This window comes from Leishmania infantum, chromosome 31 (genome assembly GCF_000002875.2).
Source record: "Leishmania infantum JPCM5 genome chromosome 31".
In the NCBI taxonomy this organism is placed as follows: domain Eukaryota; phylum Euglenozoa; class Kinetoplastea; order Trypanosomatida; family Trypanosomatidae; genus Leishmania; species Leishmania infantum.
The window spans coordinates 446346-460204 of record NC_009415.2 but is presented as its reverse complement, the minus strand read 5'-3'; the positions used below and the strand labels follow the sequence as shown (position 1 = coordinate 460204).

Below are 13859 nucleotides of genomic sequence, written 5' to 3'. Positions count from 1 at the left end.
TTGATTTTGTCCTCAAATGGGGCCTCACCCTTCTCTCTCTGTGTATGTGCTCTGGGCCTGTGTGACCATGCTGGACGGTGAGGTGGCTATGGCAATGCCCCCACCCCTTTTGTTGTTGCATCCGCCAATGGGGCGCGCCGCTGTTGTGCCGATCAGGGAATGGCCTGACTTGTACTGTACTGCGTGGAGGGAGCCTTCAGGGCGACGGCCCCAATACGATCATGTGTTTTGTGGGCGACGGTTGTCTACCTCGCTTTTTGCCTCGTTCCGCTTTGGGTCGCCCCCCCCCTTTATGCCTCTCCCTATTCCGTCTACTTGCCGCCTCTTCCTCGCTTGTGTGCGAGTGACGGCCAACGGCGTGCACGTGTGCCTTACACGCACAACCGAACCGAGAAAGACAACAGCGCAGAAACAAAGGGAGACGAAAAACGGGAAAGAAAAAGGGCCATGGACGTGTCGCAGCATGTAGGCTGCAGCTGTGATGGCCGGCGGACAAGTATACCTTTGCAAGTCCTTTTCTGCGGTGCGATGCTGCCTTCAGTGGGTGATTTCTTTTTCCGTTTTTCAGCCCCACAGCCGCCGTGCTTCCGTGAGTCGGCCATTCAAGATCTCTGATGCAGTAGACGCGCAGCAAAAGAACCTGCGACATCACGCATCGGCCATCTCGAGTGCGTGCTCTCTTCTCTTCTACAACAATGGCTCGCCTCCCCTCTCCATGCATCGCATTCGCATATGGCACGGGTAAACACGAGAGGCATCGTTGTGCTTGCCCGCCCCTCTTGCCTCCCTGCAGTATCTCCACCTCACCACCTCTCCGCCTCTCCGCCACGCGTCACGTGGGGCCGTGCAGCCACACAAAAAAGACCCGACAAGGATTTTTCTTTTTTTTTGCCAGCAGCTGATCGTAAACTGCAGCAAGAGGCAACCGACACTCTCCGCCCCGCCCTCCTCTCCTTCCACTGGCGGTTTCTCTTTCGCTTCTCAGTCGTTGTGTATACGCTGACACGCACTTTTCACAGCTGCCCTTCATGTCGGACAAGGAGACCTATGTGCGCCTCTTCTACAAGGGCACCAGCCTTGTTGTGCCAATGTCGTTTGTTCTGAACGAACACCCTGGCGGTGCTGAGTACATCCTGCAGTACGCCAACCAAGACATCACGAGCGCCTTTGAGGACATGAACCACTCTACCGACGCGCACGCACTTCTCAACACCTTTGAGGAGGTCGAGGCTAAGGAGGGCTTCAGGGACATCTACAACCCGGCAGAGTATCAACGCAAGATCAAGCTGTCGCACAGCTACGACGAGGAGCGTCGTTACACCACAGAGGTGCGCCGGTGGCGCCAGAGAACCACGCTGATCACGGTGATGACGACACTGGCAGCGATGGGTGTTGCCGCGTACGCGCTGCGACGTCATCTGCAGCGCGCATGAGGTGGCGGATTTTTTTTTTGCATGCTGTTCGCGTGTGGAGCAGAGGCGTTAGACACCATGTGCGAGGTGCGCTGACTCTCACGCGGGTCCTCTACTCGTTCATCTCGGCTGTTGCTGCTGCTACGATGTGCTCTCTGCTTTCATGCCACATGCGACAACGGGAAAGCTGGGGTGATGTGCGACATGCCACTTATTCTCTTTTCGCTTCGTTCGTGCTTGTTGGGCCATCCCGTTTTCGCTTCCGGTATCGCCCACGGCCTCATCTGCTGCGCTTACCGGCGCGCGTTTGTGATCCTGTTGAAGACACCGCTTTTTGGACCCCTGTTTTCTGCTTGTCGCGCTCTTCCGTTTCTTCTCTGCTCCGCCCTGCCGCTATCGCGGTTGCCTGTGTCACTTGCTGCTTCTTCATCTGCGTGGGCCATGCTAGTTGCCGTTCTCAAGGAGAGCGGCAAGCTCATCTTAAGAGGCTGTGCTGTGCGCAGCAGGTGTACGAGTCCGCTGCAGTTAGCTGCGAGTACAGCACACACGGCAGTTCTTTTCTCTTGCCGCGACGCGGTGCTTCCGCAAAGGGAGAGAGCCACTCTCCCTCATAGATGTATGCCGAAGCTAAAGTCTGGGCTGCAGTTACTCTCAGATGTCACTGACGCCTCCTTTCTGTCGCACACTGTTCTACTCCCTCCAACCGTTGGGGCACTTGCTCGCTGAGTATGCCTTTGCGTGTGCGCACGCGGGGATATGCCTGCCTGAGCATCGTCCTGGAAAAAAAAAACACATATATGTTTGTATTGTTTTGCTTTCATGATCTCACCTATCTTCTGCGTATCCGCTCCCTACTAACTCTTACCGCTTAGTACGATCTTTTCCAGTACGGAGTTGGCGTGCCGTACTCGCGTGCGGGCACGCCATACACGTACCAGATGCCTTGCCGAAACAACCGCACGAGCCTGCCCCCAGGAGAAACCGTGTTGGGGTCTGCGCGCGCCACTGCGGTTGTAATGCGCCGTGTATTCTTTGTTTTGTGAGCCGTCTTTCTCCATGCCAGCGCGCGCAACCGAAAAACAAAAAGAAATGCAAGCGGCGAACATACGACGTCGCGTCTCTATACGGCAGTACATGAAAAATGGAGAAGGGCGCATCGCACGACGGCCTTGGCGACGTCGAATCCGACTGCCACCCGCCGGCTATATCGATCTCTTGCACATGTGCGTGCACCCTTCTCTCCCTCTTTGTGTGGGGTTTGGCTGCTGGAAACGGCTTTCGCCTTCTCTCGCCGCTTCACCCCCCCTCCCCCAGAGCGGACGGTTGCGCCTCTACTGGCTTCTCCCCACGCCCCGTGCGCTGCTCCTCCCCTCTTCGCTCGTGTCGTGCGCGACAACCGACTTCTTCACTATCTTCCTTTGCGTCTCTCCTTGGCCGTTTCGTGTGGGCCACGGGTTCACGATGCGACTTTGCGCGCAGGGCGACCGAACACCCGTACTCCCCTCCCCCTTCCACCACGTCGGCCACCCTTTCCCGGGGCACGCGCTTCCCGCAGGCCTCCGCATCTGCTTTGGTGCACACCCTGCTTCCTCCACGTTTGCATCTGTGACTTTCCTCAGTCGACCATGCTCCCCATCACCTCCGCTATTACCCGCGGCAGGGTCTCCTTGCATGTCATCTGCAGCAACTTCCACAGAACTAGGGTGCGACAGATGCTGGGACACGGTGCGAGATCCAGTGCACCGGCCACCGCTGTCCTAGGATCTTCTTCCTGCTTACTCTGACCACGGAAGACTCGCACAGCGACAGAGGGCTGAGAGCAGGCGGCAGTTTTGCCTCTGTGGCACGACTGCTTCGCTGCACACGGAAAGAAGCGACGACGGACGGGATGGACTCTGTGCGCCGCCGCCGCTACCCTACTTTTTTTCGCTCTCAACGTGAGCGAGCAACGAAAAGGAGTGGACCATGGCAGGACCGCTCACCGGCGGAGCATCCATCGAGGGAAAGGCGCAGAGGCAGCCTTGCGTCGCCTCCCTCTCTTTCTCCTTCTCGAATGCGCTCTGCACGGCGTACTCTGAAAGCACGCATCTCGTCTTCCTAACGCGCATACTGGATGGCGCGTTGGTGTAGGCGCGTTGTTCTCGCGCAGCGGTGCATAACGGTTGACTTTCCTTTTTCAGCCTTCATTGTGGCCAGCTCCATGGGCAGCAGACAAAGACCTGCGCAGCTGAGCACGCCGCTCTCAAGCTGGTGGTCTCACTGATGTGATGAAATACCGTTCGCTCTTCTTTCTGCGGATTCCGTGCGCCTCTACGTCACTTTATTCTTTACTCATCGCTCCAACGCGCCACTGCTGCGTCACACTCGCACCACATTTCTGCTCTTGCAATCCTTCTACTTACGCGCCGGTTAAGTGTTCTGAATGTGCACGCGTCCGGATCTTCACACGCGCATACTCATACACGCACACTCGCCAGCGACTTCTCTTGTGTAGCTGACCGTCCTTCCTTCGCTTGAAAGGTAGCACAGACGCCGAGTCTCTTCTCGGCTCTCTTCGCGAAGGTCTCTCTTCCTCTTGGTATCGCTCTCCGATACATTTTCTACTTGCTTCTGGAACCGTGACTTCATCAGAGCTTCCCAACATGACGAGCATCGCGACACACACTGTTACGCCGCGAACGGTGACGGACGGGGCGGGGGAGTCCATCTGGCACATCTATGAGGGCCGCACCTACCGCGTGCCCATGTCGTTTGTGCGCCGTCACCCCAACGGGCAGAAGCTGCTGCTGCCGTACGCGAACCGTGACATTACGCAGGCGTACAACGAAGCAGGTCACTCGAAAAAGGCGATGCGCACGCTGCTGAAGTTTCTGGATGAGTCCATCTCCATAGAAGAGCTGCAGTTGCTGTGCGAGAAGGCGTGCGAGGGGCCCGACCAATACACTTGGAACTGGTGTGTGCGGGCCGGAAGTTTGCTGAGTGTGATTGCAGTGATGGTGGCTGTGTACATGCGCTGTAAACAGCGGTCTGCGTAGCAGAATTGGTAGTGTACGCTCCTTGCCACACGGGGCCGCAGGGAGGCTACTTTCAGCAGCTCCTTATAGACGGTGTGTCTCCGTGCCATCGACTACTCACCTTGCCCGTTTCTTCCTTTGCCCGCATACACAACTATTTCCTTCTCTGAGTGTGTTGCTTCTACCTCACCAGCCAACTACTTCATCAACGATCGTTCTCCTGCGCACAGACTTGCGCGTGTGAGCCTCTTTGCGCGCTCTTCTCTTTTTTTTTCGTTTTTTTTTTTACCGGGCACATCTTGTGACGCGAGAGGGAGAGAGCGGCTGCGACGCCGCTCTACGTGGCACACGAATGCCTGCATACACCCAGATGCAGTCAAGGAGCGAGCCACGCGGCCATTGATGTGTTTTAGACGCTGCTGGCTGTCTCCACCTCCCTTCTCTCTCTCCTCTCGCGCGTAAGCACTCTTCCCGTACACTCGAGTGACTGAGCTGTCTTTCCGTTTTCTTAGCTCGCGGGCTCCGTCGCGCTCCGCCTTTTCTCGTCCTCCTTTCATCGCTCGGTTTGGCTTCTCGCTGGACGTGTCCGGCGAATACCCCCCACGAATGAGAACGCACACACAAAACAAAAGAGGCTGCTGATCCTTTTTCGCATTGGAAGAACGGGCCTGCCGGAGGTGGCGACACCCGCCTCTGCCTGCGTTCCTCTTCGCCACTGCCAGGAGCTCAGAGCGCCCATTTGCTTCTCATTGTGTGTGGCCACAGTCGCGCCACAAAACCCCACGTGTGTCCATCTGGCACTTTAGTCTCGCACACGTCTCGTAGCCACTGCGCTTCCTCGGTTTGCAGCTGGAGCGCACACAGAGACGGGCATGTGGCGGCCCCCTGCATCACGCCTCTCTTTACAGACCTGACGCTGTCCACGCAAACCCTGGATCGTGCCCCCTCCGTTGATCTTACATCTTGCTGATTTGTCTGCGAATGCGTCGCTGCTCACTCGAACCCCATGGCACACGTGTCGCAGAGACAGACACACGCGCACATCTACAGTGCAATCTGTCGGTGCGCACATAATCCCCGGCCGGCAGCGCCTAACTGTTTCGTGCACCGGTGCCTTTACATGCCCACACGTCGATCTTTAGTGTGACCGCCACTGAGACAGTAACGCAATGCCAGAGAATATTCGCTACCGCTTCTTCTTCAAGGGCAAGAGCTACTTGATTCCGAAGGACTACATCGACAATGAACACCCTGGTGGAAGCGATGAAATCATGCCCTACGTCGACAAGGACATGACGGACGCATTTGAGGACGCTGATCACTCGCTGAATGCCGTGGACATGCTCGAGGAGTGGTTGGATGAGGAGTATGACCTTGGCATCCAGCCTGACCCGACCGCGGTGGCTTCCCCGGCGCAGGAGGGGGCAAAGACGGCGGGGCCAGCCACGGAGGCGTCACCACCAGCGGCTGCAGCTACCCCCGCAGTGCGTATAGCAACACCAACAGTCTCGACGGCACCAGCGGCTACCGCACCAACAACCGCTAGCGAGCCCTCGAAGTCGAAGCTGTTCGTGCCTGTCGCGGCCACTGCTGCCGCAGTGGCTGTTTTGATGGCATCTGCTACGCTTGTGTACGTTCGAGTCCCCAAGAGGAGGTGATGCTACTCGAGTTCGGCGGCACACTATCCCTGATGGACGATATTCACATGAGCGCATCGCATTCCCGGGCCTCTGTATCCGGGATGGCAGCTACTGTGGTCCTCTTTCCCATTGCCGTTTGGCGTCCACTCCGGGGCGAGATTTTGCGCCCGCTTCGTCGCGTTTCTCTCGTTCCCCGGCACAGCCCCTAAGCGTTTGCTTGTCAACACATGTCGCATAAGTGTGCTTCCGGCACCCGCACGGCTCGTCGTATTGCTGTCTTGCCACCACCCTCCCCCACCTTGTGCTCACGGCGCTGCCTTGCAGGAAGCGGACGTAAAAAAAGAGGTTACCACACTTGCATCGGTATGTATATTTCTTTGCCGTTGTTGGCTTTCCTGTAGGCCCTCCACGAAGCCGAGGTAGTTTGAATTCACCCGGCCCGGTGACTCTGCTCTCACGCTAGCTTGCTTCGCGTGCGTGCCCCTCTCCCTATCCCTCTTCCGTCCTCTTCCCAGGCGCTGCTGTCTTCTGTTGCGTGCTTACACGGGAGCTGAAAGCGAAGCGGCAGTGAACGCCTCCACCGACAGCGAGATCCGACCTCCGCGGCTCCTCTGACTCTGCTACCCCTTCCCCGTGTCCAACGAGCAGACGCTTCGTGTTTCTTCTACTTTATCTTACCTCTGACGCTTGCTTCTCCGTTGCCCCCCCCCCCCCCATACACACACACACACACACCATACACCAGCTGCAGCATCCGCACAACACCACCTCCGAACGCTCAAACTTGCTACTTTCCATTTTTTCTCTTGCCGCGCACTTCGTCACCCCTAGTTGCTTTTCCAACCGCTCCACCTCACGAACAGATCAGCATGTCCGCCATCAGCTCACTGCACTTCATCTTCAAGGGGAAGAACTACATGGTCCCCGAGAGTTTCGTGACGAAGGAACACCCGGGCGGCAAGGCCGTCCTCATGGCGCTGGCAGACAAGGACATCACGGAGGCTTTTGAGGAAGCCGGTCACTCGAACGACGCCATGGAGATGCTGGAGGAGTGGTGCGCCGACGTTTCCGCGACAGAGAAAGCCGATCTGCTGAAGCGCGCTGAGGCGCGCCACGCCGAGGAGGATGAGTGGCGTTGGCGCAGCACAGCGATCGCTTTCAGCGTGGCCGCTGTTGTGGCCGCCGTGGTACTTCGCAAGAGCTCGTAGGAAGGGGCAGCTTGGTGTGCACTCATTTTGATCGATGCACACGAGCGCATCAGAAGCCCCCAAAGAGTTTTTTTTTTGCGAAACGCCCACTGCTATGTCTTCTCCGCATCGGCGCAAGGAGCGTGACCAAGGCAGAGCCCCCTTCCCACCTTGTGTGTGTGTGTCTCTGTGCGTGTATGATGTGTAACCTAATATTTCTACTACTATGTTTTGTTGCCTCCACTTCTTCGTTATGCGCCGTGTTGCCGTTTTTTTCTGCCTCCTCGATTCCGTGTCCGCGTTCTCTCTTCAGTTAGATCGAACGCAACGCGCAGGCACGCACACACTACGTGAGACGTGATGCCGGCACAGTTGACGGGGAAGCCTCTCTTATATATATATATAACAGGTTGTCGGTTCTCTCCGTCTCTCTCTTGCCCGTCTCACCGCCTTCCCTGTTGAGGTTTCTCTTGATCCCCGCCTGCGTCTCCTCTGATCCCTCGCCAGAGACAACACGGCGCCGACCCGCCCTCTTTGTCCTGCCCTTTTTTTTGTCTCCCCGTCTTTTCGATTCTCTTCTCCTTCCTCTCCCATGTGACCCCCCTTACCACCACCGCTGTGATGGGGTGTGCCACGCGCTCGCACAAGTGCGCAGGCGTGGCCCTGTACGTCGGCACATGCGCTTTCTCCGCTTGTCCTTTCTGCGCCCGCGAGCGGAGAAGGAAGCGTGACGGTCTTTCAGTGGAGATCGCAGCGACACAGAACGAGATGCCCGTCCGCTGACGCCTCGTTCCTTGTTCTCGCTGCATTTGGCGGGAGACGGAGAAAGGAGGGGGGCTGGGCGGTACTTCATCACGTGCGGAGCAGGAACAGAGAAATGCGGTCATCAGCGAGCGTGCGCCTCTTTTCTTTCTTTTCCTATTCGCATGTCTTCCTTTTCAGGTTTTGCGATGATGCGCTCGTCTTTTTTGTTCCTGCGTCACGTCCATTGATGTGTCGATGCCCTTGCTCCGCTCCTGCTTCGCAAGGCACTCGATTGGAGTTCTTGCACGTCCGGATGGAGGGGGAGTGGCGTGGTGATGCGGTACAAAAGCGGGGCAGGGCAGGCGACGATGCGCGCAGTCATGTGACAGCGTTGAACTCTTCCTTTATATTTGTACGACGCGTGCTCTTGTTTCCCCCCTCTCTGTGTGCGTGAGTTTTTATCTTTTTTGTTCGGGTTTTCTTTCCGATGGCACAGAGCTGCGCCCCGCTCGTACGCATTCATGCCTCATCGAAGGTTTGTGTAGTCATCTACAGCACAAAAAAAATGCAGCGAGCGAAAGACACGACAGGGCAGCACGAGGGAGGGAGGCGTGGGTGGCCCTGCCGTGTAAGGAAAGAAATAGAAGGCGTGAATGCACTGGCCGTCCACAGCGCCCTTGCTCTGCTCCGCTCCACCAAGCCTTTATCGCTTGTCCCCCTCAGTGTCTCTGCGTCAGCGCCCCGGGACTATTTCGAAAAAGATAACCTGCCTAATAGTGCGACGGACGAAAAGGAACATGCCCACCGCAGCTGTAACGAAGGCAGCGGCCGGCGGGAGCGATAAAGCCGATGCTGTGGAAGGGGTCTTGGCCAGGTGCATGAACTCGTCCCGCAACGTGAGCAGCACCACTCATCATCGTTCTACTCGCTTTATGTGGGTGACGATGTGTCGGACTTCTCTAGTCGAGCGGATTAGGCCACAACGGCCCCTCCCACCTCGCCTCTGTGCTTTTCTCTTGCCCCACCTCCTCCGTCCCTTCCCTTTTGCCTCTCTTCCACTCTCTCCGTCTTTGGCGCTTTCAACACTGCCCCCACCGCCAGCCACACCCTGATACGTATCACCTTCGCTCTCATGCACACGACAGCCATCTTTTCGCGTACGAGCCGACAGTCGCCCACGCCCGCGCTATAACAGAGCAAAGAGAGCTACTTAGTTATATACGCGTACGCATGTATTGATTCCTTTCCTCTCGCCGACTTGCTCTCCCTCTCAAGCGCTCCGCCGCCCTCCCTCTCCCTGCTAAAGCAGGAAGCTACTACGATGAAGAAAGCAAGGACACGGAAGAGCACCTTTTCCTCGCCTTCGATTCTGAACGAACGAGGGAAGAGCGAGGCAGAGCGCTCATGGAAAGTTTCTTGCAGCTTTAGTGCGGCTTGACTGAATCCACGCCCTATGCTTGAAGCATCTCTCTTCCTCCCACCTGCGTTGATACCGTTATGATGCCTGCATAGCTCTCCACCTCTCCTCTTCTCTCTTCCGCCTCCGTGCGCGTGCTGAGCGAGCTCCTTATGGTTGCCTGTTTCTCTCGCTCCCTTCTTCAACCTCTGATCGCTCCTTTCCATACTCGCTTCTCGCTGCTGGCCACTTCGACGACAGCCGAAGGAAGAAGCGTCTTTGTACTCTTACACCGTTCGAAGCAAACCTCGACACGTGCACTCGTTGCCACGTAGGCCCACTGCATTCCTGCGCCGCCAAGACGGCACCCATTTAGTCGTGCCACCGGCCGTCCCTGCCTCAAGCTCGTCTCCCTTTTCTGTGCAGCAGCTTTAACGGCGAGCTGTCGCTATGCCACCCACGGATGAGCCGTGCGTGCGCGTCTCGTACAAGAACAGCCACTATCTCGTGCCGGTGGAGTTCATCCTGCGCGTGCACCCGGGCGGGCAGCAACTTATTCTGCAGTACGTGAACCAAGACATCACGCAGGCGTTCGTGGACGCGAGGCACTCCGACACGGCAGTGCAGCTCCTAGAGCAGTGGATGGAGGGTGCTCCGGCAGGTCCGCGACGGATCATGCCATCTTCTGCTGCTGCCACGGAGGCACCACTGAATGGACATGGCGGTGATGGCCGCTATGCACAGATGATCTGGAACGCGTTAGTGTTCGGGATCGCCGGCGCAAGCGCCACAGCAGCAGTGCTCTGTCGTCGGTAAATGAAAAGAAAAAAGAGAGCGCCCGTTCTCAGACGCTTCGCTCTGCTCGTGCTCGACAGGAAACCACCCTCGCCTTGGTTGCTTGGAGCGCTCTACTTCAAGCGCCAAGAACGTGTTTTGGTTCCGCACTTCCCCCATCTCCTTTTCTGTGCACCCCATTCGCAAGGCGTCCCACACAACGGCCAGGGTCGATGGATAGAGCGCAACACAACCCATCCATCCATCCAGCAACTGACGACGGCGAATACGTCCGAGAAGTGCTTCCCTCCCCCCGATTTCCAGCGGCTGACGAGTGGAAGAAAAGACGACATGCACCCAAGCCCACTTTGCTCTATCCAACTGCCCCATCAACTAACCAGCACCCCTTATTTTTTTGTTCGCTCTCCCCCCTCTCCTCTTCTTGGGTTACGTATCGTTTCGGCTCGTTTTGCCTTCTCCACTGGCGTTTTCGTTTTCTCCTGTGTGCCTCTGCTTGCGAGCGACAGGCAGCTCTTCATGGACGCCTGCAATGTGCGATCTCTGTACGCGTCGGGTGGGGTGGGGGAAGGGAGGGCTCCACCGTGCGTGTGTGCACATCCGATGGTGGGCAGTGATCACTTCTTCTTTGAAGCGTGTGCTATTTCGTGATGGAGCAAGACAGAAACAGAATACAACGAGCGGCGTGAGCGACCAGCACATTTTGCTACGTTGAGAGGGGCCAAGATCTCACGCCCTCCCCCTCCCGGTTGTCTCTGCTGCACTCGCGACTCAATGAGCGAACCGAAACGAAAAGCACAACAACAGTATTAGCAGGGGCAAAATCCGACCATCGCATCACTTGCACACGCACCTCTTGAGCACCTATGGCTTACCATGTGCGTCTTGTTGCTGCTTATCATGTCTTCTTGCCTCCGCCGCCGTATCTCCTTTTCAGTGGGCACCTCCATCCATGAGCATTCATCACGACGCGTGAGACATCTACGCGGAGCCAAAACTCGTGAAGCTGCCTCGGCTTTATCTTTTCTCCTTTTCGTTGCCGCCGCTCCTCCTTCCACTTCCCCCCTCCTCCCTCCCCACTACCGTCGCTGGGACGCCGAAAAAGAGAAGGCGACGACTGGCGTGCTTCACACGTGCACCCAACCCCCAATGGCAAAGGGGAGTGCAGGCATGAGTGCGGCCGCCACGTCTGCAGTGGGTGTGGGAGGCTCGAGGCGCTCGATAGAGCAGCTGTCCAGAGCAGCGGTCACCGATATGCTGCAGTACACACCGCATATACCATCCATCTGCTGCGCCGCCGCACATCCTTACCTGCGCTACGCTCGCGAAGCAGTAGCCGGCACTCGTGTAGCAGAGGGATCCGCCCACCACCGCAGCGACCTCTATGTGTGTTGGGACTGGACGACGAACTATGAGTACCACAGCCTGTCAGGTGCGGAGGAAGAGCTGGAGGCCGATCTGCGGCAGCTGGGGTGGTGGCTGACGCGGCCGTTCACCGAGGATGGCAAGCCCATGACCATGGAGGTGAACGTGAAGCGGGAGGCGTCTTACCACCCACCTTTGCCGTCTACTCCCTCCGCGACCGCGACGGCAACGAAAGCGCCGCCGGCGGGCTTTGAGAGCATCCTGCGTATCCTCACCCAGCCGCCGTTTCAGCGCACCGACGTCGGCATCTCATGCCTGCGCTCGCTCATCGTAACACCAAATCGAAAGGAAGTGTCGAAAACAGCCATAGAGCTCATTGGGCAGCTTACGCACCTCGAGAAGCTCGAGTCCTTTACACAGTTTCTGGCCCTTCCGCTGCCCTCACTGACGAGTGTTTCTGTTCTGCGGCTGCACAACGTGAGGGCTCTCACGAGTCTCGAGCCGCTAGTGCCGCTGTCGGGCCTCAAACGCATCAGCCTCTGTCGCTGCGCCTCTCTGCACTCTCTGGCAGCGCTGTCGCAGCTGCGGGAGCTGAATGAGCTGCGTCTGTCTGACTGCCGCGTTTTGGACGCGCGTGGGAACTACTCGGCATGCAGGCGCCTGACCTCCGTGTCGATGCGCTGGTGCGGCGCGGTCCTGCACGTGGGGGACTTGGCAACGCTTCCCAACCTACGCGACCTCGACTGCAGCTATTCCGGTGTGCGAGATTTGGAAAGCCTGAAACAATGTTTACAGCTGCGCCGGCTGTGTCTGCGCGGATGCCACTCCATCCATGAGCTGTTCCACGCGATGGACACGTCTGCCGCGCTGCTCAAACCCCCTGGCGGTGTCGCTGCTACTGAGATCTCAAGGGCTTTTCTGGACAGAGTGGCGGCACCTGCCATCGTTGACGAGCACGTGAGTCTTTCCGCTGCTAATAAGCTAACGTTGACAGGTGACGCTTCCACGCCTCCAGCTGGCACCGTACTCTATCCCGTTCTGAGCATCACCATGCCGTCGCCCGCCTCCTCCTTCTCTCAACTCGAGGAGCTGGACGTGGGTGAGAGCAGCTTGGTCTCGCTCTCTGGGCTGCCGCAGTGCGCCCCCGAGCTGCGTCACCTTACCGTTCGCGAGTGCCAGCAGCTGCACAGCTTGAGTCCGCTAGGCGAGTTGCTGAAACTGACCTCCGTGGACGCGTCCTTCAGCGGCGTAGACGACCTCGAGGGGCTATCTGAGAGCGTATCGCTGCAGTACGTGAACCTCAGAAACTGCGTCCGCCTCCGCACGGCTGCCTCTTTGGCGAGGGTGAGATCCCTGCGCGAGATCGACCTGAGCGCGGCGAATCAGAACTGCATCATCTGTGTTTGCAACCGCGAGCTCGACACGCGCAACGAAAGCACCGGCGGTCATTGTGTGCGCCGCCGCCGGAGTGAGCCCCTCCGACAGCGCTTGCTCATGCTCTCTGGGCCCGTCGGCGGCGTTGGCGACATGCACATTGACACGGCAGTGACGCAGCGGTCAAGCCTCCGACTCCTGCAGCATCGCGTTCTGCGCCAGGAGGCGGAGGCGCTGCTGCGTCAGCCACTGGAACAGGTGCTTGCGACAGAGGCGCGCCCGCAAGAAGCGATGTGGTGAAGACGCTGCAGGGTCTGCTGGAGAGCGTGAGTGCACATATCGAAAAAGCGCACTTACACGGGGTGTTTCTCTCCATGGGGACTGCATGATTCCAACGGCGGTGACGGGCCCCCCCGATACGCAGCCGGCACCTCACTCTCGCCGCGCTCGTTATCCCTCACCCTTCACCCGTAACGGCTGTGCTGATGTCGGTGTGCACGTGTTTGTGCTCACGTGTGTCTGCTGTTCCCTTTATACTTGAGGTTTTCTTCATGTCGGATGTCCCTTGTTTTTGTGTTATTGTTTTCTCTCTTACACCGTCATTCCGTTCGAGGTCTCTTGAGTCTCCCCACGCCGCCAGAGCCCCCACAGTCACTTCGCCATCGCTCTTCTTTATTATTATTTTGCGGCTATCTGTTTATCTGCCTCACTCCCCCTTCTTTGATAAACTCCTCTTGTGCCTCTGTCTCTCTCTGATGTAAACGTTGAGCCCCTGTGTGCGCGACTGTGTGAAGGAGCGAGAGGTCTGCGTGCGTGGGTACGTCATTCGCTCGTCCAAGCTGGAGGCGCTTACCAATCCCTCCCCCTTCTCTTTCTCTCTCTTTTTATTGCGTTCCACGTCGCCCTCCGCGGCAGGAACTGAGCTGAGCTTGGTG

At 57.8% G+C, this 13859-nt stretch overlaps 6 protein-coding genes across 6 annotated transcripts; all 6 read left to right on the top strand.

Moving 5' to 3' along the window:
• Window positions 1–1028: 1028 nt before the first annotated feature.
• Window positions 1029–1433, top strand: LINJ_31_1220 (hypothetical protein, unknown function; the record flags this gene model as incomplete). Its single annotated transcript, XM_001467378.1, has 1 exon — window positions 1029–1433. The coding sequence occupies one exon, from the start codon at window positions 1029–1031 to the stop codon at window positions 1431–1433; it is 405 nt and encodes a 134-aa protein (XP_001467415.1).
• Window positions 1434–4054: 2621 nt separating this feature from the next.
• Window positions 4055–4447, top strand: LINJ_31_1210 (hypothetical protein, unknown function; the record flags this gene model as incomplete). The annotated part of the gene is made up of 1 exon (XM_001467377.1): window positions 4055–4447. The coding sequence occupies one exon, from the start codon at window positions 4055–4057 to the stop codon at window positions 4445–4447; it is 393 nt and encodes a 130-aa protein (XP_001467414.1).
• Window positions 4448–5595: 1148 nt separating this feature from the next.
• Window positions 5596–6084, top strand: LINJ_31_1200 (hypothetical protein, unknown function; the record flags this gene model as incomplete). Its single annotated transcript, XM_001467376.1, has 1 exon — window positions 5596–6084. One exon carries the CDS (start codon window positions 5596–5598, stop codon window positions 6082–6084), a length of 489 nt encoding a protein of 162 aa, XP_001467413.1.
• An 851-nt stretch (window positions 6085–6935) lies between these two features.
• On the top strand, window positions 6936–7274 carry LINJ_31_1190 (hypothetical protein, unknown function; the record flags this gene model as incomplete). The annotated part of the gene is made up of 1 exon (XM_001467375.1): window positions 6936–7274. One exon carries the CDS (start codon window positions 6936–6938, stop codon window positions 7272–7274), a length of 339 nt encoding a protein of 112 aa, XP_001467412.1.
• Window positions 7275–9843: 2569 nt separating this feature from the next.
• Window positions 9844–10209, top strand: LINJ_31_1180 (hypothetical protein; the record flags this gene model as incomplete). The annotated part of the gene is made up of 1 exon (XM_001467374.1): window positions 9844–10209. The coding sequence occupies one exon, from the start codon at window positions 9844–9846 to the stop codon at window positions 10207–10209; it is 366 nt and encodes a 121-aa protein (XP_001467411.1).
• Window positions 10210–11334: 1125 nt separating this feature from the next.
• LINJ_31_1170 (hypothetical protein, unknown function) lies at window positions 11335–13224 on the top strand (the record flags this gene model as incomplete). The annotated part of the gene is made up of 1 exon (XM_001467373.1): window positions 11335–13224. The coding sequence occupies one exon, from the start codon at window positions 11335–11337 to the stop codon at window positions 13222–13224; it is 1890 nt and encodes a 629-aa protein (XP_001467410.1).
• Window positions 13225–13859: the final 635 nt, after the last annotated feature.